Source organism: Salvelinus sp. IW2-2015, linkage group LG15 (assembly GCF_002910315.2).
Source record: "Salvelinus sp. IW2-2015 linkage group LG15, ASM291031v2, whole genome shotgun sequence".
In the NCBI taxonomy this organism is placed as follows: domain Eukaryota; kingdom Metazoa; phylum Chordata; class Actinopteri; order Salmoniformes; family Salmonidae; genus Salvelinus; species Salvelinus sp. IW2-2015.
In genome coordinates, this window is record NC_036855.1 from 42,246,204 (window position 1) to 42,272,285 (window position 26,082).

General features: G+C 41.4%; 2 protein-coding genes across 3 annotated transcripts; one reads left to right on the forward strand and one right to left on the reverse strand.

Moving 5' to 3' along the window:
• Positions 1-1,600: 1,600 nt before the first annotated feature.
• Positions 1,601-9,560, reverse strand: LOC111974201 (piggyBac transposable element-derived protein 4-like). Of its 2 annotated transcripts, none has more exons than XM_070447135.1 (5): positions 9,496-9,560; positions 8,042-8,112; positions 6,883-7,019; positions 5,920-6,102; positions 1,601-2,652 (listed from the first exon to the last, which is right to left on the reverse strand). In XM_070447135.1, exon 5 carries the CDS (start codon positions 2,498-2,500, stop codon positions 2,051-2,053), a length of 450 nt encoding a protein of 149 aa, XP_070303236.1. In that variant the 5' UTR covers positions 2,501-2,652; positions 5,920-6,102; positions 6,883-7,019; positions 8,042-8,112; positions 9,496-9,560; the 3' UTR covers positions 1,601-2,050. The 2 variants fall into 2 exon arrangements, 1 of the variants encoding a protein (XP_070303236.1); XR_002878679.3 differs by lacking the exon at positions 1,601-2,652 and adding an exon at positions 2,825-5,550.
• Positions 9,561-11,642: 2,082 nt separating this feature from the next.
• Positions 11,643-20,947, forward strand: LOC111974202 (heparin cofactor 2). Its single transcript, XM_024001851.3, has 8 exons — positions 11,643-11,817; positions 12,288-12,330; positions 12,837-13,124; positions 13,296-13,939; positions 14,212-14,360; positions 14,543-14,667; positions 16,211-16,355; positions 16,532-20,947. Exons 3-8 carry the CDS (start codon positions 12,838-12,840, stop codon positions 16,721-16,723), a joined length of 1,542 nt encoding a protein of 513 aa, XP_023857619.1. The 5' UTR covers positions 11,643-11,817; positions 12,288-12,330; position 12,837; the 3' UTR covers positions 16,724-20,947.
• Positions 20,948-26,082: the final 5,135 nt, after the last annotated feature.

Below are 26,082 nucleotides of genomic sequence, written 5' to 3' on the forward strand. Positions count from 1 at the left end.
TTTATTTGAATTTGGCGCTTTGCATTTTCTCTGGCTTTTTGCCAAGTGAGACAGTAGCGTCACGCCTAAACTCAGATTTTGGGATATAAATATTAACTTTACCGAACAAAACATACGTGTATTGTGTAACATGAAGTCCTATGAGTGTCATCTGATGAAGATCAACAAAGGTTAGTGATTAATTTTATCTCTATTTCTGCTTTTTGTTACTCCTCTCTTTAGCTGGAAAAATGGCTGTATTTTTCTGTGGCTTGGCTCTGACCTAACATAATTGTTTGGTGTGCTTTCGTCGTAAAGCCTATTTGAAATCTGATGGCTGGATTCACAACAAGTGTAGCTTTAATTTGGTATCTTTCATGTGGGTTTTGATGAAAGTTTGATTTTTATAGTAATTTATTTGAATTTGGCTCTGCATTTTTACTGGCTTTTGGCCAAGTGAGACGTTAGCGTCCCACATATCCCAGAGAAGTTAATTGAATTTTAAATCTATTTTGCATGACGCAACAACCTGTCATTGTCACGCCCTGACCGTAGAGAGCCTTTTTATGTCTCTATTTGGTTTGGTCAGGTTTGGGATTTGGGGTGGGCATTCTATGTTTTTGTTTTCTATGATTTTGTATTTCTATGTTTTGGCCAGGTATGGTTCTCAATCAGGGACAGCTGTCTATCATTGTCTCTGATTGGGAACCATACTTAGCTAGGCCTTTTCCCTCCTTTCAAAGTGGGAGGTTGTCTTTGTTTCTTGGCACTATAGCCTTAAGCTTCACGGTTGTTTTTGTATTATTTATTGTTTATGTCTGCGTTATTTAGGATGACCTAAATAAAAAGGAATATGTACGCTCACAACGCTGCGCTTTGATCTACTTCCTTTGACGGCCGTGACAGTCATTCATCACAAACTTTGTGAATATCTGGGTTTTTCCTCTTCACAATGCAGAAAGACTGCATTTAATCAGTGGACACCACTTGTTTTTATTACAACACACCTCTCATAATTGTTTTCTTTACTAAAGTAGAGGTTTATTATTATTATTACTAAAGGTACTGCACAGGTGTGAACATATTTTTTTTAGCAAGAGATAGTACTTGTGTAGCCTAAGAAAATAGCAGAAATTTTTCAGAAAGTAATTTTGAATGCACTTTATTCAAGGGAAACATTAACAGTCTTGAACATTTTTGGCGACATAGTGATATGTTCTTATATACTGTACAATGAGAAATTCAACTCCAATATTGTAACGATCGTTGTTGGAAGGATGGTCGGACCAAGATGCAGCGTGTGGTAGGTTAATAATTTGTATTATTGATAACCGGCACAAAACAAGAAAGAGTAACAAACTAAACGTACAGCTTTGTAGGGCTAAAAAGCAACAATACAAAATCAAGATCCCACACACAACAAGTGGAAAAGGCTGCCTAAATATGATCCCCCAATCAGAGACAATGATAGACAGCTGCCTCTGATTGGGAACCATACCAGACCAACATAGAAATACAAAAAACTAGAGTACCCACCATAGTCACACCCTGACCTAACCAAAATAGAGAATAAAAAGGCTCTCTAAGGTCAGGGCGTGACAAATATACTGGTCTTCTCCCATTTTTTGAACCAGTGCCCCTCACCCACAAGGTGTATAAACAACAACAATAAATAAGAATAAAATAATAGATACAAAACAAAAATGTGAAGAACATAAATCAAGCAACTTTAATTAGCACATGTAGGACAGTATTCAAGCTGTGCATGGACTTTGCAGATATATTTCTCACATGTGCAGCACATAGTATTTGTTTTACAGTCCTTCTTTGGGGGGCAGAATTGGAATCTCCTCCTCTTGCCTGCCCCAGCTACAGCCTCAGTTGGATCAGGACAAGATTCAACCCCCTGAACAGCTTTCACAAGCGCTGCAGAGGCTGCTGTGCGGGGGAGGCGCTCACTTCTTTGAATGTGTGTTGTTACAAGTGCCTTTCCCAGCTGCTCCAGGAACACCCTCCTCTTTTTCCGCTTATCAGGCATCCAGGTAGGGCTCCATATCACAAAGGCATTGTATTAGGACACATCAATGAGGTTATGAAAGATGATCAGGGGCCAGCGGGCAGTCATCCTCCTGCAGCTGTAAGTTCCAATCACCTTGTCCAGGTTGTCCACACCTCCTTTGTTGTGGTTGTAGTCCAGGATGATGGCTGTCTTCCTGTCCTCATGATCACTGATCTCAGCCGTTTTGTGCAGTGTTCTCAGTAGGACCACATTCTTGTTCCTCTTTGGGAGGTAAGAAACTAGAGTGGTGGTCGGGGTGAAGGCAAACTTGGATGAGAAGGCCTCTCTCCCCCTTGTTGCGAGGAGTGCAGGAGGGAGCTCAGGCTTGTACTTTCTAACTGTGTCAACCATGGTGACCTTCCTCTTCAGGAGCTGCTGGCTGAGGTCATGAGAGGTGAAGAAATTGTCATACGTGACATTGTGCCCCCTCAGTCCATCTGTCACATCAAGCACAACCCGCATCCCCTGGTTCTTCTTCGGGCCTCCACTGGTCGGCTTCCCTGTGTAGACTTACATCTTACAAGCGTAGCTGGATTGTGCGTCACAGGTCACCCATATCTTGATGCCATACTTTGCTGGCTTGCTGGGCATATACTGCCGTGAAGAACAGCAACCTTTAGACAAAAGAGATTACTATCAGTAATTAGTATCAGTGTCACAGAAAACAATCACATAAATTAATGATATTACAGCAATACATAATAAAATTAACAATGAAAATCACTTACATTAAGTTAGCCATATAGCACAATTCCTTTGTTTTATTTATTTACAGATAGCCAGGGGCACACTCCAACACTCAGACGTCATTTACATATGAAGCTTTTATGTTTAGTGAATCTGTCAGATCAGAGGCTATAGGGATTACCATGGATGTTCTCTTGATAAGTTAGTGAATAGGACCATTTTCCTGTACTGCTAAGTATTCAAAATGTAACGAGAATGTATGTAGTACAAAGTACATTATTTTCTTTAGGAATGTAGTGAAATAAAAGTATAAGTTGTAAGATACCCCCAAAAACTCTCTTCTTTCAGAGATTTTTTTTCTTTCACATCAATTGTTTCACTTTCAATAATCCACGTTTGCATACACAACAATGTTCATCTGAGATGAAAACTCTTTGCAACATTTGGACTTCACAAATGGCACCCGGTCACATGTGTAATGTGACGTCAGTTTCGGTTCACAGATGCGGGCTTCGTCCATGTAAGAATGTGTTCTTAACGGACTTGCCTAGTTAAATAAAGGTTAAATTAAAAATATATATATTTAATAGAGTGGAACGCGGCAGAGCGCTTGCAATGCAATGGGAAGGCCACAGTACGAGCAAGCACAGTGCCACAAAGCCAGTGACACAATGACAATCTTCTCCCGTATTTCCACATTGTGTACGTCCACAATCATCAATTCACATCAAATCCACAGTAGGTAATACTTTCGACACTCCACCTGAATCACAATGAATGCACAACTCCACCACAATTCACCACTTCCGCAATCAACCAATTCCAGAGTCCTCATTCCTTCACGGCAATACAAGCAAAGCAATTAATTTCACTTTCAATGACACCATTCCCGTATCAGATAGTTTTCAACTTTTGTTATGACTTCGGTTGCACAGGTTTGAATTAACCAATTATATTAAACATCAAAATACAGGTAGGTTCCAACCCATATTTTCCAATAAACATCTTGAGATTTATTGATTGCAGTCCAGTTTGTCACACATTTCCAAGGTTTAGATAATTAAAGCATTGGTTGTTTACCAGGTTATTTGAACAGATTCCAAATGATAATGATGGTAAAAGCTAACTTTAAAAAGTATAAAAAGATCAACAAAAAAACGGTAAATGAAAGGATATGAAATAAAAGGACACTGTTGAAAACTGTAGCTCTTTGTGACATCTATAACAGCTAGTTCACCTGTTGTAAATTACTAACTGGTGCCATCTTGCCAGGTAACCCCTTACGCAGTTCTAGAGTGTGAAACATTAATTGGCCAGCAGGTGGCAAAATAACCTAAATAAAATCGGGTTTCTATAAACAAACATATCCTTTTCCTAAAGAAAACTCAACACACTGTACATTTTGATACACAACTCTTAAACAATTTATTTTATGTCAAAAATGACTACAGTTAACACATATTTTCCCGGGCTGTAAAATAATAAAAACCCAAAGCAACATTTGGTATTAACCTTTTCACACGGAGCAACAAACAGGTGTGATCATTCTACAACGTACGCTCAAACCGGTGTGATTAGAGGGCTTATTTAGAATGTCCAGTTTCGATTGACGCAACAGTCAGCATTTAACACTGTTTAGGGATGTGCCGGCAGTCAATCACATAACCTCTGACTCCCACTCTGAGCCATTCAGTGTTGTTGTTTATGTAGTTAGTAGGCTAAGCTGTAGCATTAGCAATCTCCTTCACAAATGGGGAAATTATGGAGATTTTTATAAATTCTGACAGTGAGTCTGAGCATGAAAGTCAGGAATCAGATTCTGACAGTGACAGTGAGGAGCTGCCCCCCAACCTTGTAGCCATTGAGAACCCTGAATCTGATGACCCCTTGTCCACTGACGAAGTCCAAGGTCCCTTTGAAGATGCTGGTGGTGATGGAGGCAGACCGACAGTGGATGAAGTACAGGAGGTCTGTGGTAGCTGGAAGGCTGCCAGCCATTTCATCCCTCCTGGGCCTGCTGTTTGCTTTGATGAGTCCAAGTCTGGAGAGTCCAAGTCTGGAGTCCCTTGCCATTTCCATCTGTTCTTTCTGACAGAGGAGCTGGTGGGAGACATAGCAGAGATCAATCGCTATGCCTTGGAGCTACAGGAGAAGAGAGAGCCAGGAGTGGGGGGGACAACCACAATTTGTGAAATGTATACCTTCCTGGTGACAGTCTTTCTCATGGGGATAGTAAAGAACTCCCTAAGAGAATACTGGATCACAGATCCTATGTTTGCAACACCCTTCTTTGCCACCATCTTTTCTGCTGCGATGCCTGCATTTCGTCACCAATGCTACTGCCTACCTAAATGACCCATCACACAAAATAAGAAAAGTCCCTGATGTTATGGAAGGGTAGGCTGGCGTTCCGTCAATATATTTCCTCCAAAAGGCACAGGTTTGGGGTCAAGTTCTTTGTTATGTGTGACGTGAAGACAGGATTTGTCCAGGACATTATAGTCTATACAGGGTCCACCACTGACATTCAACATTATGAGGGGCTTGGGGTGTCCGGGTCCACGGTGATGACCATGCTGGCTCCTCATCTCAGCAAGGGACACACTTTGTATGTAGACAGTTTGTACAGCAGTCTCACACTCTTCCAGCATCTGCTCTCCAACAGCACAGGAAGGGGATGCCGGCATTCGGATGCAGAAGAGGGGTGGCTGGAGTTCAAGGAGAACGGTCAACCACTGGCAGTAAAGTGGCATGACAAACGAGACGTCAGTGTCCTCTCCACTGTCCATACAGCAACCAAGTCGGCCACAGGAAAGGTGGATTGCCTGACGGGAGAAAGATCAAACCAGACTGTGTGCTTGACTATAACCTAAAAATGGGGGCAGTGTATAAAGCGGACATGATAAACAGCTTTGTGGAAAACGACTCAGAAAACGACCAAGTGGCATAAGACAATATTTTTCCATCTGATCAACACAGCCCTAGATGGCCACATAAGTTCATCGCCAACTAACAGGTGAGATGATTACTGAACAAGGTTTTTTATTTTTTTATTGAACGTACAGTTCACACACATCACATACAGTTCCATTATGCAATTATAGTGACAATATCTCACCCACCTATCCACTGCCTCATCATCCTCTCCCTTCCCTCATCCTCCCCACTCCCTCATAGGTAAAGTAATTACCTACCAAAAGTATAGAGAGAACCTCATGAGAGAGCTGCTGGAGGAGCACCACACCCCTCAGCGCCCATCCATTGGGGGTCGCCCTGCTGCGGACAATCCCCTACGCCTCACTGCACGGTATTATCCCATCGAAGTSCCTCAAACTGCTGCTCAAGGTAGTCGCACACGGAGGCACTGCAAAGTCTGCCTGTCTGGCACCAGGAGAAGTAAGCAGAGGAGGTTGACAAAGTACATGTGTTTAGCTTGTGASACAYCTCTATGTGTTTCACCATGCTTTGACGGTACCATATGCTCAAGCTGTCACGCCCTGATCTGTTTCACCTGTCCTTGTGCTTGTCTCCAAACCCCTCCAGGTGTCGCTTATTATCCCGCTGTATTTATCCCTGTGTTTTCTGTCTCTCTGTGCCAGTTCGTCTTGTTTTGCAAAGTCAACAAGTGTTTTTCCTAGCTCCTATTTTTCCCAGTCTCTGCTTTTTCCTAGCCCTCCTGGTTTTGACCCTTGCCTGTCCTGATGCCGAACCCGCCTGCCTGACCACTCTGCCTGTTCTGACCTCGAGCCTGCCTATCGCCTGGTACTGTTTGGACTCTAACCTGGTTATGAACTCTCGACTGTCCCCGACCTGCCTTTTGCCTACCCCTTTTGTTATAATAAATATCGGAGCTCAACCATCTGGCTCCTGTGTCTGCGTTTGGGTCTCGCCTTGTGCCCTTATAAAGCATTATTGAGCACATCTGCAGCAATTACTGACTGACTTGACAGGTGACTTGAACGGTATTCTGTCATGATACTATGCTGAGAGGTAGGGGGTGGAAATGCAGTTGTTGTTCAATCACTGCATGAATATGAATTATCGGTTATGCATATTCATAAGTTGTCAGTCTTTTCTTGCAGTTTTTTTCCTCTAGTCAAACAAGTTTTTGTTGCAGTTCAACCACCACCAATAATTCAATAAAATAGACGACTTACATCTTTGTTTTCTTGCTGTGTTTTCATCCAGTAAAACTGTTAAGGAGTGTACGCTAGCATACAAAATCTGGCCTCAATCTTCAGCTTGAAAGATGTCCAGCTCCAGTTATGATTTTGGCAAATACTGTTTGTGGTTTCTGAAAGTACAGAATAAAGAGGAATTATTAATTAGAATACAATATAAGGATATAGCAATAAAACAATACTACAAAGACGTGACATAACTGCTATCAAAATAATAAATTGCATTGACAAAATCACAAATATGAGTTTGTGAGTAACTGTTGAGTTCCACAAGGGGAACTCAACAGTAACAGTAACTGTTGAGCTCCACAAGGGGGTCAGGGCAGAACAGAGCTATGCTAAACAGGCCAAATGAAAACAAACCATGGTCATAAGGCCAGGGTAGCTTCAAAAGACAACACAACTGATATTTCCCTGCCGCAATTAGCATTGTTTTACAGAGCTAATAGAAGAATGTAGCTAGCTATATAAGCACGACTGAGTATAACACCATAAAGGTTATGAAGTTAGTAATGTTACCTTGCGTGTCCACGGTTATAAGGAGTACACACAAATATATTATGCTCAATACATACAGTGAGCAACAGTAGAAATGACATACAGAAACTATTAGAATGTAATAAGGCATTTACGTTGGTAGAAACGCACACATCTCCAAAGTTATTATCATGTAGTAATGAAAACAGCAATGAAGATGATGCGGGCACCAGCCGGAAAATGTGAAAAGGTTTATGCAGGTTCTGTTCTGACTGGAGATACGCAAATGTCTGCATACTTGATCTGCGTAAACAATGGCGAAGTGCTTGGGGAAGTTTTTCCGGCTCAGTAATGCCCCCCAAAAATTATTGTCCACAAATGTGAAATGGCCTATGTGAATTAATGAGGAGGCGGAACACACCTCAATTCAAACTGTTGTTAGAAAATACAACTTGAAATTGACAATATGAAACAGCCTATAAATAAAAGCAGGCAGAGTGCCTTAGTTTGAGGGCAGCGCGGATTAACTGTCCTGTTGAGTAACAATCACATGTTGGAATAGTGAGCGCATTTTGACATCACGTATAAAAAACTCATGCTGGGACGACCCTTAGAGATATTTGGAACTCACATGTGAAAAGGTTAAGAGCACACCTACCTTTTCAGCCATAATTTTGAGGAAGACATTGAAGATTCTATCAGCAACACAGATCACACACTGCATCAAACCTAATGATACATTGAATCAGAAACAGAAAAAAACCCTGGTCATCTACCTCACGAGGAGCAAAAACGTATATACAATCAATATAAAACATTATAACACAGATAACAGTGTAGCCATTTAAGCCCCTTGCTTTTTTCAATTTTTACTAACAACATGCCACTCACTTTGAGTAAAAGGTAAAGAGTTTCTATGTACGTGGATGACTAAACACTATACACGTCAGCTACTACAGCGACTGAAATGACTGCAACACTCAACAAAGCGCTGCAGTTAGTTTCAGAGTGGGTGGCAAGGAATACGTTAGCCCTAAATATTTCTAAAACTAAAAGCATTATATTTGGAACAAAACACTCACTAAATCTTAAATGTCAACTAAATCTTGTAATAAATAATGTGAAAATTTAGCAAATTGAGATGACTAAACTGCTTGGAGTAACACTAGATTGTAAACTGTCATGGTCAAAACATATTGATGCAGTAGTAGCTAAGATGTCTATATAATAAAGTGATTCTCTGCCTTCTTAAGAATACTATCAACAAGGCAGGTCCTACTGGCCCTAGTTTTGTCGCACCTTGACTACTGCTCAGTCCCATGGTCAGGTACCACAAAAAAGGGACTTAGGAAAATTGCAATTGACTCAGAACAAGGCAGCACGGCTGGCCCTTGGATGTACACAGAGAGCTAATATTAATAATATGCATGTCAGTCTCTCCTGGCTGAAAGTGGGGGAGAGTTTGACTTCATCACTACTTTTATTTATGAGAGGTATTAATATCTTGAATGCACCGAGCTGTCTGTCTAAACTACTGGCACACAGCTCGGACACCCATGCATACCCCACAACACATGCCACAAGAGGTCTTTTCACAGTCCCCAAATCCAGAACAGACTATGGGAGACACACAGTACTACATAGAGCCATGACTACATGGAACTCTATACCACATCAAGTAACTGACGCAAGCAGTAAAATTAGATTGAAAAAACACCTTATGGAACAGAGGGGACTGTGAAGCAACACAAACATTGGCACAGACACACACACACACACACACACACACACACAACCACACAACACACACACACACACACACACACACACACACACACACACACACAACACACACACACACACACACACACACACACACACACACACACACACACACACACACACGCACTATACATTCACATGGATTTAATACTGTAGATATGTGGTAGTTGTGGAGTAGGGGCCCGAGGGCACATAGTGTGTTGTGAAATCTGTGAATGTATTGTAATGTTTTAAAATAGTATAAACTGCCTTAATTTTGCTGGACCCCAGGAAGAGTAGCTGCTGCTTTGGCAGAAGCTAATGGGATCCATAATAGAAAATTACACCCACCCGATTTGTCCTTCTGGATGTCTTTGTCCTCAAAGTACTGGAACATCACCTCATGTACTCTAGCCTGTAAACAGACAGTAGGTACGTTGACATGGCGAAGTCTAGTTTGTTGATCAGAGCAGATCCTTCAGGGGAGGGGTCTAACAAGTTGATGATGGTGGATTGTAGGTCACTAAGCTCGACCTTGATGATAGACAGGTAGTTATACTTACAGAAAGGAGACAGGTAAAGTTAGACTTCGAAAGGGACAAGTAGAGTTCCAATAAAGATACAGGTGCCATCATTTAGGGTAGGTGACTTGACCACATGACTGTGCTGGTCTTTGTGTGTGTCTGTGTGTGTGTGTCTGGTAGAGTTGTACTCTCGGAGTGGAGCGGTTCACCGCTGGGGAAAATGAGGAGAGGAGACTTGGTGGCGATCTCACACACTCCCTCATACCACTCCTCTGGCCACAGACCCAAGCCCTCCACAGCAAAGGCCATGACAACAACGGAGATGCAAACTAGTAACCTTTCAGCGAAATTAGCTGTTTTGAATCCAAAATAGGTGACCTACATGATTCATATAGATCCAATGAGAGGTTTGGAGCAATACTGGCTGTATCCAAGGGTCAGCCAATCATTCTCATAACAGAATGCATCATGCGACTGAAGAGAGAAGAGACAACCAATTTGCTAGTTACAGCATCAGCTTGCGCTCTGGAAAGACAGCAGAGAGTGGAAAAGCAGTTTGCCAGTTACAGCAGGGCATCTCCTGAACGATAACGAAGGTGATGAAGTGTACTTCATGAGCTGTAATCGAAAAACAACTAGCATTTGGAAAGTTTGAGTTGAGGGAGAAAGTGTGGTGGAACAAGTATTGTTAGCATTGTTAAGTATCTTGCTAGCTKGATCGAATTCCCCGTTAGCTAGCCAGAGAAATGTTGAGCAACATTAGCCAACTTAACTGATCAAATAATTCAGTTTATGGTGTGAAAATTTGCTGGCTAATAAATTCAGACATCTAACGTTAGCTAGCTAGTTAGTTACTAACGTTAGCTCATCTGATGTTGTAACGTTAGCTAGCTAACKTTACAACATCAGATGAGCTAACGTTAGTGACCTAACCAATTCGCTATAGTATTAACTGGTATATGACCCCTTGCCGTTCCTCAAGTTATAATGTGTTAGTTGCTTACTGGACCCTGGCAATCTGTGTGAAATGTTAACTAGTTTTAACTAGCTAATGAACTAACTACTATCTGTGAACTACTACACTATGTGGTTAATTTTCAGAATGAGAGAATTAGGTGAAAATTAGACTTTGCTTGTTAAACAAGGGAATTCAGGGATCAAGTGTAGCTGGAGCTGGGCCTGGCTTAAGCTGGATGCCACTATGGTGAAAGGAACACCACTCACTTTCCCTCTTTCTCACTTTTTCAATACAGTGGATAAAAAGGGGTATGCCAGGTATACTCTCTGCCTGAACGAGATCAATTATGCCAACAAAGGGTATCATGCTCTGCTGGCACATTGTAGAACAGATGTCCACAGGCAGAAAGTGTACAATGTAATCATGTGCAGTGTAGCCCGAAGATATTGCTTTTGTTGTATTGAACTTGACACTTGTGTGTGAGTGAGGGGGGATTATTTAATGTTTAACTCGGTGAACGTTATTTTTGCACACATGTAGCCTTGTGCACTTCATCGATGTCTACTATATCGGGCCACTATAATAGAGCAAAAATAGAATGCCTGTTTGTTTCATTCTACTTCTACTTGAAGATGTTTTTTTCCCAAGTGCAATATTTAGATGTGTCTGGTCACAAGCATTCTATTATAAAGGCTGTAATGGCTAACTGCAATATTAGTGTATTGTTTTTTTCTCAATACTTGAGTATCATTTGCAGTAAAGTCTAAGCAACAAATAACATTGGATTGCTTTCTTTACATTTTTTAGCTGTGAGTTAGTTTCACATGAGCTTTTTATTTTAAACACAGAGACTGATCATGTAGATCATTTTCTTTGTTGTTTAATTAGTTAAACCTGCATTTCCCCCTAGCAGGGATGTTTTTTTTGCATGTTTCAGTCACCTTTTTGGGGCCTCAACAGTTTGCATCCCTGCAACAGAGTACAGCCAGAAGTCCCTCAAGAGCTTCTGAAGGAGTGGCTTAGCCTCAATGATTGGCAGCAGCCGTCTGGTCAGCAGTAAAGGAAGAGAAAATGGAAATGGATAGAGAGGTTTTTGTGAAACATTTTTTAATTTCACACTTTATTCAGACAGCCGGAAACAAAGGGGAGACGGGCTGGGAGCATTATCGCTAGCCCACAGGCTTTGCACAGGTATAGATGGATGACAGAGGGAGAGACAGAGATTGAATGTCACTGAGGAGAACTCAGTGGTCCACGGTGCCATGAGAAATAATAACTTATTTTCCAACGAAGGCCAGTGAATCTGGATTGCAATGGCATTGTAAAATCTAGAGTAACAATGTATGGGCATATCATTAACTTCATGTAAAACTTTTTTTCACAAAATAGCACATTTTTACTGTATTAATGATTAAATGTGTAAAACTGTGTAATCTCCAATAATCTGATACGTCAATTAAAGTATCAATTAAAGTTACCAGTTAAATGGACAAAATTCGGACAAAAAATACAGATACAGTATTAAGTGATCAAGTGACTGGGGCAGAGTTAAAGATTTCAGACGGATGCAGCACTTTGTACACTGTTGTTTGATCTGAGCTATTTGTTCAGGGTAAGAGGACATCAAAGTTCAGTTTGGGCTTTCTGCTCTTTCTTCACAGTGTTGCAAACAGACCAGTTCCCGCCATCACAGAGAACGCACAGGTAAGCCATTTTAGAGTCCTTGACTGACTGCCGTCAAATTCATGAATCCTAACAAGATAAAGACTATCACTGTCGTGTTCGTACATAACTCCTATTTATTAACTGAAAAGTTCCTCTGAAATTAAGCAGAAATGTTTGCGAGTTTTGAACAACTGCTGAATACCTTTTTGAAGAAGTTTGGATGTTCTTTAGTGTGTATGCCTTCAACCAAAAGAAGGTTAAGCATGTTGCTATTGATATTGATCATTGTTCTTGATAAATACCTTAGGTCAGTGTTTCTCAAATGGTGGGTTGTGACTGATTCCTTTTCTGAAGACTTAGACTAGAAACACTGGATTTAGGTTATTTTGAGTCACAATAGAAAAGTGTGATCAATCTCCTTGAGCTCATCACGACAGACAGAGCTCGAGGAGATTGATCACACTTTTCTATTGTGACTCAAAATAACCTAAATCCAGTGTTTCTAGTCTGTCGCCTTCTATATCTGTCTGCTGTGTCCGTGTCAGGATGTGGGTTGTCACGGTCATCGCTGTGTCCTGTGTCCTTGTCGGTCCATCTCTCGCCGGGGTCAAGGACCTGGGCTCTCACTTCAGCTTCTATGACCAGAGTCCGACCCCAAACACTGAGCCGGACCCACGAGGCCTCGGCCAGGGTGGAGCTCTGGACATGGAGAACATTCCTCTGGAGTTCCACAAAGAGAACACTGTGACCAATGATCTTCCCCTGGAAGGCTTTGAGGACGAAGACTACATCGACTTTGACAAAATCCTGGCTGAGGGAGGGGACGACTACAGGTGGGTGATGAAAGGGATTTAAGCACTGGGACGCTCCATAGACACAAAATCCATTGATTGCAGTGGTTGGAGCATGGTGCATGCTTGTGGGTTTGATTGACTGTGTAAATCATTTTGGATTAAACACTTCTGCTAAATGACCATATTTTCATAATATTTATATTATTACAGTGAGGGGGATGAGATTGATGAGATCGCAACTCCCGCTCCGTATATCGACATCTTCGCTGAACCCTCAGATCCAAAGACGCGGCGCGCCCGACTCCTGAGCCTATTTCACGACCGCTCACGCCTCCAACGAATCAACGTGGTCAACGCCCACTTTGGCTTCAACCTCTACCGCAGCCTTCGGAACAAGGTCAACCAGACCCACAACATTCTGCTGGCGCCCGCCGGAATCTCCATCGCCATGGGCATGATGTCACTGGGAGCGGGGCCTGGAACACATTCTCAGCTCTACCGGGTGCTGGGATTCGCCAATTTCGTCAACGCCAGCAATCACTACGACAACGCCACGGTGCACAAGCTGTTCCGGAAGCTCACACACAGACTCTTCCGACGCAATTTCGGGTACACGCTGCGATCCGTTAATGACCTGTACGTGAAAAAGGAGGTGGCGGTGGAACCGAGTTTCCGGGCAGACACCAAGGCATACTATTTTGCAGAGCCCCAATCGGTGGACTTCAGGGACAAGGCGTTTCTGGACAAGGCTAACCGGCGCATCTCAAAGCTGACCAAAGGACTGATCAGAGAACCACTAAAAAATGTGGACCCCAATATGGTGCTGATGCTGCTCAACTACCTCTACTTTAAAGGTAAAGACAACATCAGAGCAATAAGCCTCAACTATGCCATGTCTATGGACCAAGCACCAAGTATCTGTCTGTCTCTGATTATATTTTGTCAACATTAAGTCTTAAATCTTTTAAAGTGATACATTATGGTCTATATTACATTTCCATCAGGCCTAGGATTTAACAACGAACTTAAAATCCTCTCTTTGTAAGAAAATTGAGAAACATCTTATTGACACAAGCCAAACAATATCTCACCCACACAAACAACAAATCCCCACCCACACAAACAGGTACGTGGGAGCAGAAATTCCCAAAGGAGATGACTCACTACCGGAACTTCCGTGTGAATGAGAAAATAAATGTTCGAGTGCCAATGATGCAGAAGAAAGGGAACTACCTGGCGGCTGCAGACCACGAACTGCAGTGTGACATCCTACAGGTGGGTGGTAGACATTTAGTTCAGGGAAGTGAGCTATATATAAAAAAGAAGATTCAGTGCAGTGCAATATAGGCCTACAGTATAGGGCTGGCACAATTACCGTATAAATGTGTAACCGACGGTTATGGATGAAGACCGTCATAAAAAAGATGATCATATCTTTATCGTCATGATTCTTCTAGCTCCCCTATGTGGGGAACATCAGCATGCTCATCGCCCTGCCCAGGAAGATCTCCGGCATGAGGAACCTGGAGCAAGAGATCTCCCCCACAGTGGTCAACAAATGGCTCAGCAACATGACCAACAGGTGAGAACATATGACCACACCTGGTCACATCTGACCAATAGGTAAGAACCTGACWGACTGACAGGCATACATGATAAAAGAGAACAGTACACATGACCATACAAGACAACAGGTGGCCATTCCAGACAAAACTTGACCAACATGTGAGCAGACCTGGCCCAAGACCTGGCCCAAGGTGAACAGGAATAAACACTGTAAAGTTATGAACAAAATATGACCACTAGGTTAGAGTATAGGGCCAAAAGTACCACATTATGGAAGCTATGGGATAAGAGACACAGTGCCTTCAGAAAATATTCACACCCCTTCACTTTTTCCAGATTTTGTTGTGTTACAGCGTGAATTTAACATTTATTAAATAGAGATGTTTTCTGTCAATGGCCTACACAAAATACCCCATAATGTCAAAGTAGAATTATGTTTTTWGATTTTTTTACAAATTTATAAAAAGTGAAAAGCTCAAATGTCAATAAGTATTCAACCCCTTTATGGCAAGCCTAAATAAGTTAATGAGTGAAAATGTGCTTAATTAACAAGTAACATAATACATTTTTTGGACTCACTCTGTATGCAATAATAGTGTTTCACATGATTTTTGAATGACTACCTCATCTCTGTACCCCACACATAAAATGATCTCTAAGGTCCCTCAGTCGAGCAGTGAATTTAAAACACAGATTAGTAGATAAAAAACTATTTAAAAAACAGACATTGAATATCCCTTTGAGAATGATGAAGTTATAAATTACACTTTGGATCATGCATCAATACAAACAGTCGCAACAAAGATATTGGCGTTCTTCCTAACTCAGTTGCCAGAGAGGAAGGTGACAGCTCAGGGATTTTCACCATGAGGCCAATGTTGACTTTAAAACAGTTACAGAGTTTAATGGCTGTGATAGGAGAAAACCAAGGATGGCTCAATAACATTATAGTTACTCCACAATACTAACCTAGTTGACAGAGTGAAAAGAATGAAGCCTGTACAGAGTACAAATATTCCAAAACATGCAACTTCATTGCAATAAGGTACTAAAGTAATACTGCAAAAAATGTCGCAAAGCAATTACGTTTTTGCCCTGAATACAAAGTGTTATGGGCAAATCCACTTACTGAGTAACACTCTCCATTTTTTCAAGCTTAGACATAATGGAGCTAAGCACAGGCAAAATCCTAGAGGAAAACCTAGTTCTGCTTGAAGATTTAAAAAATAATAAAAATGGGTAAATGTTGCACATTTCAGGAGTGGAAAGGTCGTACCCAGAAACAGCTGTAATCACTGCCAAAAGTGCATCTACAAAGTATTGACTCAGGGGTGTGAATACTTGTGTAAATTCGATATTTCTGTATTTCATTTTCAATACATTTCTAAAAGAAAATATCACTTTGTCATTATGGGGTATTGTGTGTAGATGGGTGAGGTCATTATGGGGTATTGTGTGTAGATGGGTGAGATAATGTAGAATAAGTCAAGGGATATGAATACTTTCTGAAACCACTCTAAGGGTCTAAAGAGTATATTCTGTATTGGTCTCTACCCAAGGACGCGTGAGGTGGTGTTCCCCAGGTTTAAGCTGGAGCAGAGTTATGACCTGATAGACAACCTTAAGGAGATGGGCCTCACAGACCTCTTTGAGGAGAGGGGTGACTTCACTGGGATGACTTCAGAGAAGATCGCAATTAACTGGGTAAACAAACCTCCAAGAGAGCAAACACCACAATCTTAACTTTCACTGCTCGATGCTAACACCAGCAATACGCTGTCAAGGCCAAATATTTTTTTTGCTATCTAATAATGTTAGATAAGATTGGGTCATAACTCGATTGGGTCATAACTCGATTCTCTCTCTTCTCTCCCCACCAGTTGAAGCACCAGGGGACGATCACGGTGAACGAGGAGGGGACGGAGGCTGCGGCCCTGACCCAGGTGGGCTTCATGCCCCTCTCCTCACAGATACGATTCGTTATAGACCGGCCATTCCTCTTCCTCATCTATGAGCACCGCACAGACTGCCTCGTCTTCATGGGCCGCGTGGTCGACCCCTCACAGAGCTAAACGCTTGGTAACTCTGTAGTTCATTCTATCTAGAAAAATGTACCTACTAACATTAATACTTTTTGGGGGATTGTATTAACAGTGGACTAATTAACAAAATACTTTTTTTTTTATGAACTATCTTTTAAAATGTCCTTTTCAGCTAGCATTCACCCAAAGTAGGAAGCCGTTTCAAAAATATTGGCCTGGTAACCAATTCTGCTGATCCTACAATGGGACTATTAGCTGTCATGGCGAACTGTATGAACCTGTGTCTGAGAGAGGTTAGTCAGGAGTGTTGATATTTGCTGTCTGTTAATGTTCCATCTCTCTATACATCTACAGTGGAAGTTGTTCGACTTGAAACACTAAGCTTTGGCTATTCAATAAATGTTTTAGGGGAAAACAATATAGTCAATTTGACCATGACTTTCTTGTTTAGTTTTTTTTATGTTGGATGTTTGGATTTTCTGAAAAGTGTTTAGCAAACCTGTGTATGTAAAGTTCTGTCTAGAATGTTAGATAAAATGATATACAAAAGCATTTGAGACTGTTGAAAATGCTTTTGTGTTGTATGACAAACATTTAAACGCTTTACAAGTTAAAATGCAGGTGCAACATTTCTTTCTCTAGTACATTTTCAGCAATACAAAAAAATTACCTAATTCAAAATTGTCCGGTCTGGCTCAGTCGGTAGCGCTTGCAATGCCAGGATTGTTGGTTCGATTCCAGTAGCCACCCATATGTAAAATGTATCGTCGCTTTGGATAAAATCATCTGCTAAAATGACATATCTTATGTTAAAATTAAGAAAACTTACAAATACAGTAAGCTTTCCAATAAAGGGTGAAAACAAAAGCTCCAAGATAAAAACCCAGTTACATATTTTGCAAATAGTAAATATTTGTCGGCTGAGTTAAACTCTAATTAGATGGAGCTCAGATCTTTTTGGGTTGGTATGTAATGGCACCATCAGATCCATCTCACACACACAAAATATTCTATATTTTAGATTCATCAAAGTAGCCACACGTTGCCTTGATGACAGCGTTACACAATCTTGGCATTCTCTCAACCAGCTTCACCTGGAATGCTTTTACAATAGTCTTGAAGGAGTTCCCACATATGATGTGCACTTGTAGGCTGCTTTTCCTTCCCTCCACCATCAGGTAGCCACAGGTAGCCTAGTGGTTAGAGCGTTGGGCCAGTAAATGAAAGGTTGCTAGATTGAATCCCGAGCTGACAAGGTAAAAATCTGTCATCTGCCCCTGAACAAGGCAGTTAACCCACTGTTCCTAGGCCGTCATTGTAAATAAGAATTTGTTCTTAACTGATTTGCCTAGTTAAAGAAAGGTTAAAAAAAATTGGGTTGAGGATAGGTGATTGTGGAGACCAGGTCATCAGATTTTTTTTAACCTTTAATTAACTAGGCAAGCCAGTTAAGAACAAATTCTTATTTACAATGACAGCCTACCCCGGCCAACCCCTAACCCGGACAGCGCTGGGCCAATTGTGCGGCGCCCTGTGGGACGCCCAATCACGGTAGGTTGTGATACAGCCTGGAATCGAACCAGGGTCTGTAGTGACGCCTCTAGCACTGACATGCTGTGCCTTAGACCACTGCGCCACTCGGGAGCCAAAAATCTGAGGCTGCACTCAATCACTCTCTTTCTTGGTCAAATAGTCCTTACACAACCTGGCACCTGTTGGGTCATTGTCCTGTTGAAAAACAAATGATAGTCCCACTAAGTGCAAACCAGATGGGATGGTGTTTTGCTGCAGAATGCTATGGTAGCCACGCTGGTTAAGTGTGCCTTGAATTCTAAATAAATCACTGACAGTGTCAATAGCAAAGCACCCCCACACCATCACACCTCCTCCTCCATGCTTCACATTGGGAACCACACCTGCAGAGATCATCCGTTCACCTACTCTGCATCTCACACGGTGGTTGGAAACAAAAACCTCAAATTTGGACTCAACAAACCAAAGGACAGATTTCCACCGGTCTAATGTCCATTGCTCTTGTGGTTTCTTTGCAGCAATTCGACCATGAAGGCCTGATTCACGCAGTTTCCTCTAGACAATTGATGTTGAGAGGTGTCTGTGACTTGAAGTCGGTGAAGCATTTGTTTGGGCTGCAATTTCTGAGGCTGGTAACTCCAATGAACTTATCCTCTGCAGCAGAGGTAACTCTGGGTCTTCCTTTCCTGTGGTGGTCCTCATGAGAGCCAGTATCATCATAGTGCTTGATGGTTTTTGCGACTGTTCTTGAAGAAACTTTTTCAAAGTTATTAACATTTTCCGCATTGACTGACCTTCATGTCTTAAAGTAATGATGGACTGTCGTTTCTCTGTGCTTATTTGAGCTGTTCTTGCCATAATATGGACTTGGTCTTTTACCAAATAGGGCTATCTTCTGTATACCACCCCTACCTTGTCACAACACAACTGATTGGCTCAAACGCATTAAGCAGGAAAGAAATTCCACAAATTAACTTTTAACAAGGCACACCTGTTAATTGAAATGCATTCCAAGTGACTACCTAATGAAGTTGGTTGAGAGAATGCCAAGAGTGTGGAAAGCTGTCATCAAGGCAAAGGGCTATTTGAAGAATCTCAAATAAAAACTAAAAACTTTAACACTTTTTTGGTTACTACATGATTCCATATGTGTGATTTCATAGTGTTGATGTCTTCACTATTATTCTACAATGTAGAAATTTGTAAAAATAAAGAAAAACCCTTGAATGAGTAGGTGCCCAAACTTTTGACTGGTACTGTATACAGTACCAGTCAAAAGTTTGGGGTCACTTAGAAATGTCCTTGTTTTTGAAAGAAAAGCACATTTTTGTCCATTAAAATAACATCAATTTGATCAGAAATACAGTGTAGACATTGTTAATGTTGAAAATGACTATTGTAGCTGGAAACGGCTGATTGTTTATCGAATATCTACATAGGCATACAGAGGCACATTATCAGCAAGTATCACTCCTGTTTTCCAATGGCACGTTGTGTTAGCTAATCCAAGTTGATCATTTTAAAAGTCTCATTAGAAACCATTTTGCAATTATGTTAGCACAGCTGAAAAATGTTGTTCTGATTAAAGAAGCGATAAAATTGTCCTTCTTTAGACTAGTTGAGTATCTGGAGCATCAGCATTTGTGGGTTAGATGACAGGCTCATAATGGCCAGAAACAAAGACCTTTCTTCTGAAACTCGTCAGTCTATTCATGTTCTGAGAAATTAAGGCTATTCCATGGGAGAAATTGCCAAGAAACTGAAGATCTGGTACAACGCTGTGTACTAGTCCCTTCACATAACAGCGCAAACTGTCTCTAACCAGAATAGAAAGAGGAGTGGGAGGCCCCGGTGCACAACTGAGCAAGAGGACAAGTACATTAGACTGTCTAGTTTGAGAAACAGACGCCTCACAAGTCCCCAACTGGCAGCTTTATTAAAAATAGTACCTGCCAAACACCAGTCTCAACATCAACAGTGAAGAGGCGACTCCGGGATGCTGGCCTTCTAGGCAGAGTTCCTCTCTCCAGTGTCTGTGTTCTTTTGTCCATCTTAATATTTTCTTTTTATTGGCCAGTCTGAGATATGGCTTTTTCTTTGCAACTCTGCCAGCATCCCAGAGTCGCCTCTTCACTGTTGACATTGAGACAGGTGTTTTAAGGGGACTATTTAATGAAGCTGCCCGTATATACACTATACACAAAACATTAGGATCACCTGCTCTTTCCATGACATAGGTGAATCCAGGAGAAAGCTATGATCCTTTATTGATTCAAACAGTGTAGATGAAGTGGAGGAGACCGGTTAAGGATCGGACCCTTTTTTTCAAATTTTCGTCGAAAATGACATACCCAAATCTAACTGCCTGGAGCTCAGGACCTGAAGCAAGGAAATGCATATTCTTGATACCATTAGAAAGGATGTCACGCCCTGGCCATAGAGAGGCTTTTATTCTCTATTTTGGTTAGGCCAGGGTGTGACTAGGGTGGGCATTCTAGTTTCTTTATTTCTATGTTTTCTGTTTCTATGTTTTGGCCAGGTATGGTTCTCAATCAGGGACAGCTGTCTATCATTGTCTCTGATTGGGAATCATACTGAGGCAGCCTGTTTTTCCACCTTAGTCTTCGTTAATGCATGTATAGCCTTACGGAGCTTCACGTTCATTTTGTTGTTTATTGTTTTGTTGGCGACATTTAAAAATAAAGGGAAAATGTACGCTGACCACGCTGCACCTTGGTCCTGTTATTTCCACCCTGACGACGATCGTGACAAAGGAAACAATTTGAACTTTGTGGAAATGTGAAATTAATGTAGGGGAATATAATATCATTAGATCTGGTAAAAGATAACACAAGGAAAAAAACATGTTTTTTTTGTACCATCTTTGAAATCAGTTTATAAAGCTCATTTCCTGCAATTCTACACATTTTGCAATTGGGCTGAAAGAAAATTAGCAGTTTTAAAATTGTACACATTTTACCATGTTCTCATGCAATTTGAGTGAGGAAACATTATAACAAAATCAATTGGGAGGCCCCATGCCATGACATTTTTTTATGTTAGATTTTCTGACAGTCTATTTTCATTGGTGATTGTTAGTTTTCAACGATGATTTTATTTAAAAATACAGTATATAGCTCCTTTATCTTTTCTACATAGTTTATATCTGGTGTTAGTCATATACGTTTAGACTGACAATGTTTTACCACTGAAAATGTTTTGGCAACGATTTAGCAGTGTCGGCGGCCCGCTACTGCTAAATGAATAAAGGGGGAACACTGCTGGGCTTATAGACTTTCATTCTTCTTCTTTTTGAAAGCGGCAACTTTAGGACAACACCTTTTTAATCTAGAATATTTGGTAAATAGGCTAATGTTCATAACTTGAACTTGTCTTGAAGCTTTCAGAATAAGCTTAGTAGGAGGATAGTTTATTGGCTATTTGGTTTTCAACCTCGCATGGAGGGATTTTCCTAGCCTCGCATGGATGATTTCCTTCTTAATATGCTTGATTAAACTTTTCATTCGATATGGTTTGTTCTCTCTTATTGTTAGTCCCCTGACTACTTTACATTTTTAGTCTATTAAAACAACTTTTTGAGCWGGAACTCTGTTAGATTTATTCATGGTTTAAAACAATAAAACAATGAAAGTGGAGCCTATAGCCCAAAGTCATTCATAGCCTATCGACTGGAAAGAGATGGGAATATAAGTAAAAAAATTTAAACAGACACAATACAGTTAAGGAGTGTCCGTTATAAAGAAATAGGTTTAGTCTAAGGCCCATGCATTCGACAGAGAGAGAGAAAACAAATACTTTCTGACGAGACATTTTGTGCTGCTTTGGTGGAATTCTCTGCTCTGCCTGGCCCACATACCTCTTTTGTGTTCTGTACATAACATATTTATTGAAATAGGCTAAGCAAATAGGATTATGGCTGTCAATCATCGTCGATAGACGATTGCCTATCTAAGTGCGAATGAGTGATTTGAGCACCAATGGTTCAAGTCAGGAAATCAGGCAAAATGGGAAGACACTTTGCACAGATAGCATACAGTACAACACAGCAATGACTGGAATAAGAACCCCAAGGTTGCCTGCACTGCTGGATGCCTGAAGGAGGAGGGGAAATCACTATAAGACACTTGTTATTACAGTATTACCTCATTTATTCAAGTCAACATTTATTTGCCAAAACTCTTCAGATGAAACATGTTTCTAAAGTGGTCTCCATTGGACAAACAGGACAAACAGCTCCTAAACCAGTAGGTACACCTGCTGGAGATTGACTTAGATATTGGCCATAGCATTGATCACAGCCAGGGAGCAGTGTCTGCAGTATACACAAATACCGCACACAACTTTGTCATTTCAACACTTCATGAAAGCCCATGAAGCCCTTTTGACACCCATGATGGTATTTGTACTCCTTTGAGGAAAAACCCACCTGTATCCATGGTCTCTGTAGTCCTTAGTGGAGTAGTTCACCACTGATCTGGCGTTCACACTGATTTGCTGAAACAGGTTCCACATTTCCTGGTAGATATACTGCTAAGGAGAATATATATAGTATTTGCCATTTAGCAGATGTTTTTATCCAAAGCGCGTACAGTCATCCATGCATACATTTTACGTATGGGTGGCCCCAGTGGAAATCGAACCCAAGTGCCATGCTCTAATGCTCTGCCAACTGAGCCACACAGGGCCACGGAGAGAGAGAGAGGAAGAGAGGGGGAAGTGAGTTTACTGAGAGAGAAGGGAGTGAATTCACTGAGGGGGAAATTTGTTTGCGTGCGTGCATGGACAACTCACATTGCCTGTGATGACCATGCAGCCCAGTTGGTGATGAGAACATTGAGAGGGCGGCTGGCAGAACTTCTGCTGCAGGATGGGCTCCATAACTCGGTGAGTGTCCCTCAGAGCCAGCCCGATGTGACCCAGCGCCCTGATTGTGTGGTCCAGGATCAGGTGGCCTCTCTGGGAGAGAGAGAGAGACAACGGATTGGTCAGAGTGGCTGTCAAATAATAGGTAGTGTTATCATTAGTAAAAGGGAGAGAGAGAAACACCGGATTGGTCAGAGTGTGAGTCAATCATTCATGGGCAAGGTTATCATTAGTAACAGGGTTCCTGAGGGATCTTAGTGCTGGAGGTGTCACTACAGACACCCTGGTTCGAATCCAGGCTGTATCACAACCGCCCATGATTGGGAGTGCCATAGGGCGGCGCACAATTGGCCCAGCGTCGTCCGGGTTTGGCCGGTGTAGGCCATCATTGTAAAAAATTATTTGTTCTTAACTGACTTGCCTAGTTAAAGAATAAATAATAAAAAATAAAAAATAAATGTAAAAGTAAAAGGGGGAGAGAGACAATGAATTGGTCAATCATGGGTAGCAGTGCTATCATCAGTAAAATGGGCAATAAGGGATCTCGTCATCATATCCCCAGTAATCTTCATCATCATCATCATCATGTTAAAAAAGAACACAGAAATGTGTCTTACTTGTTATTCTCCTGGGAGATATAGAGACGGTTGGACAGGCTGGCCAGGAAAGCCTCTACTTTGACACCTGAGATAGAGAGAAAGGGAGTAAGGTTGTTTAATGCTATAAGTAATCAATTGGGGGGGGCCTCCCAGGTGTATGTGGGAGTCCTAACCGCAATCCTAACTTTAACGATTAGTTGGGAAGATGCAAAACTGACCCAAGATCCACATCTAGAGCCAACTTCACCCTACACCTATGTGGGCGTAAGATGTTTGAGTGCACCACTTGTGGGTACCTCTAGATGTTGTCGATGAAGATGTCCCGGAGCTGTTCATACATGGATGGCTGGTCCTTCCTGTGAGACAGGATGTTGAAGGTGGACTGAGAATGCTCCTCAGTCAGGTTAATCCTGATCTCTGCCGCCACTTCGAGAGAGCGCAGGAGAGAGAGAGATATCAAAAATAAAAAAAGTCTCATGATATAATAGCAGACTAGTAGATGTAGTAATGTAATAGTAAGTTGTTACCTACTGCATGGCTTGCCAACTGGAATCAATAACTTAAACTGTGTATCAATCTGTTCAGACATGGAATTTGCTCCACTGAAGTGGGACAGCTCAACAGGAAATGGGATTGGCACGTGACACAGATCTCACCAGAACATGTAGCCTATGTAACAACCCAATATGTCATTTAGTAATTAGATTACAGCATCTGTAATTTGATTCTTCCTGTCCTGTACAGACTTGGCTGTGATGATGCTTTTCATTGCAAACACTTTACTTGTAATGATGGTGATATGTCATTGTTTTACATGATATCTTGTTGTTTTAGGTAAATGCACTGATTTTAAGTCACTCCGGACATGTGAGATAAATGTGCCTCTGTATGGTCTCAATAAAATAGCCTCTATGCTTTATGGGCGCAATAGCATGACGCAGTTGTCTTGTCAAGGAAAGTAATTTTCTATGATAAGCTATAGTTGAGGCTCCAACATTGACTGAATATTGATAATGCATTTGTCTATGCCTGCAAATCGTCCTGCTCCTAAAAGCTATGCAAGATTGTTTTCGAAAGGGTTGTCTTTCTGTTTTGCATACCTTATCTATTGTATTAAAATCACCTCTTTATCGCAATATTCACAAACTAATAGCCTAATTCTTGCTGCTTCAAGTTCAGGAGCCTACCTCCTGTCTTTTGCCAGGCATGTGAGAACAGGTGCACCTATCCTATGTGTGTTCTCAGTTAAATAGCCTGCAGGCTGCACGGTCGGAGAAGCATGTTACAGTTGTCTTTCGAAGAAATGTATGTCGTACATATGCTATTTTTAAGTCGACTGGAAATAATTATTAATAACACATTTATTTTACTCTGTCTGCCAATCGTCCCGCTCCTAAAAATGTAGCTCAAAACGTAGCTCACTCAAGTCAAGTGCAAGTATTCTATTTAACTGCCCTAAGTATTCTAAATTAGGCCTGCCCTAACCATACAGACTGACACAAAGCAGAGTGGCTGACTACCAGAAACCTCTAAAAAATATGCCTCAGAACTTACAGACATACACAGAGCAGAGCAAGCAGGGCCATGACAGGAGGAGGGACAGGGAGTGTGGGAAAAGGAGGAGGTGGAATACATTACCTGTAGACAGCAGATGATGACAGCAGATGTGCGCAATGATGACTTCACTGGAGGTCTTGGACTGCAGCTTCTTGGATCATTTAAAATGTTCAATGCTATAGCGCCACCATGTGGCCAATTGGCATGGCATTGCATGAGAGGGTGTTCTCATGGCCCTTTACCATCATAAATGTGCATCCCCCTAGGTCTTATTATCTCACGAGAATTCATWTTTTTTTCTCACAATAATGGCAGAATAGGTATAGTTATAACAATCATTAAAGCTGCAAGCAGAAATGCAGGGGTTCAAGCAATGTGCCACCATTAGGACTAATTGGACACACCACCCTAGGATGAACTACTTCTGTATTCCTTGCGATGCTTGCCAAATATCAGAACTCAACATCAAACAGATCATTCAATATGCCTTTGATGTATTTTGGACCATTTGTAATGATGTTGACAATTTTAAACACCATTTTCTCCAGAACCTCTGGACCAAATTAGGTATATAGCATATATAGATGGACGTCTTCAAACCAACATTTTCCAAGAGTCTAGCTAAAACATAATAGCTTGCATGAACGTGTGTGCCAAATGTAATAACTCTGAGTCAAATAGATCGATTTTAGCATGTAAATCTTGGTGGGGCAAACCCCCCCCCCCCCCCAAACATGTATGCATTCCAGCAAAGCCACTACACAACATTAAACAATACATTGATTGCACCATAACGGACCTACAGTGGGGAGAACA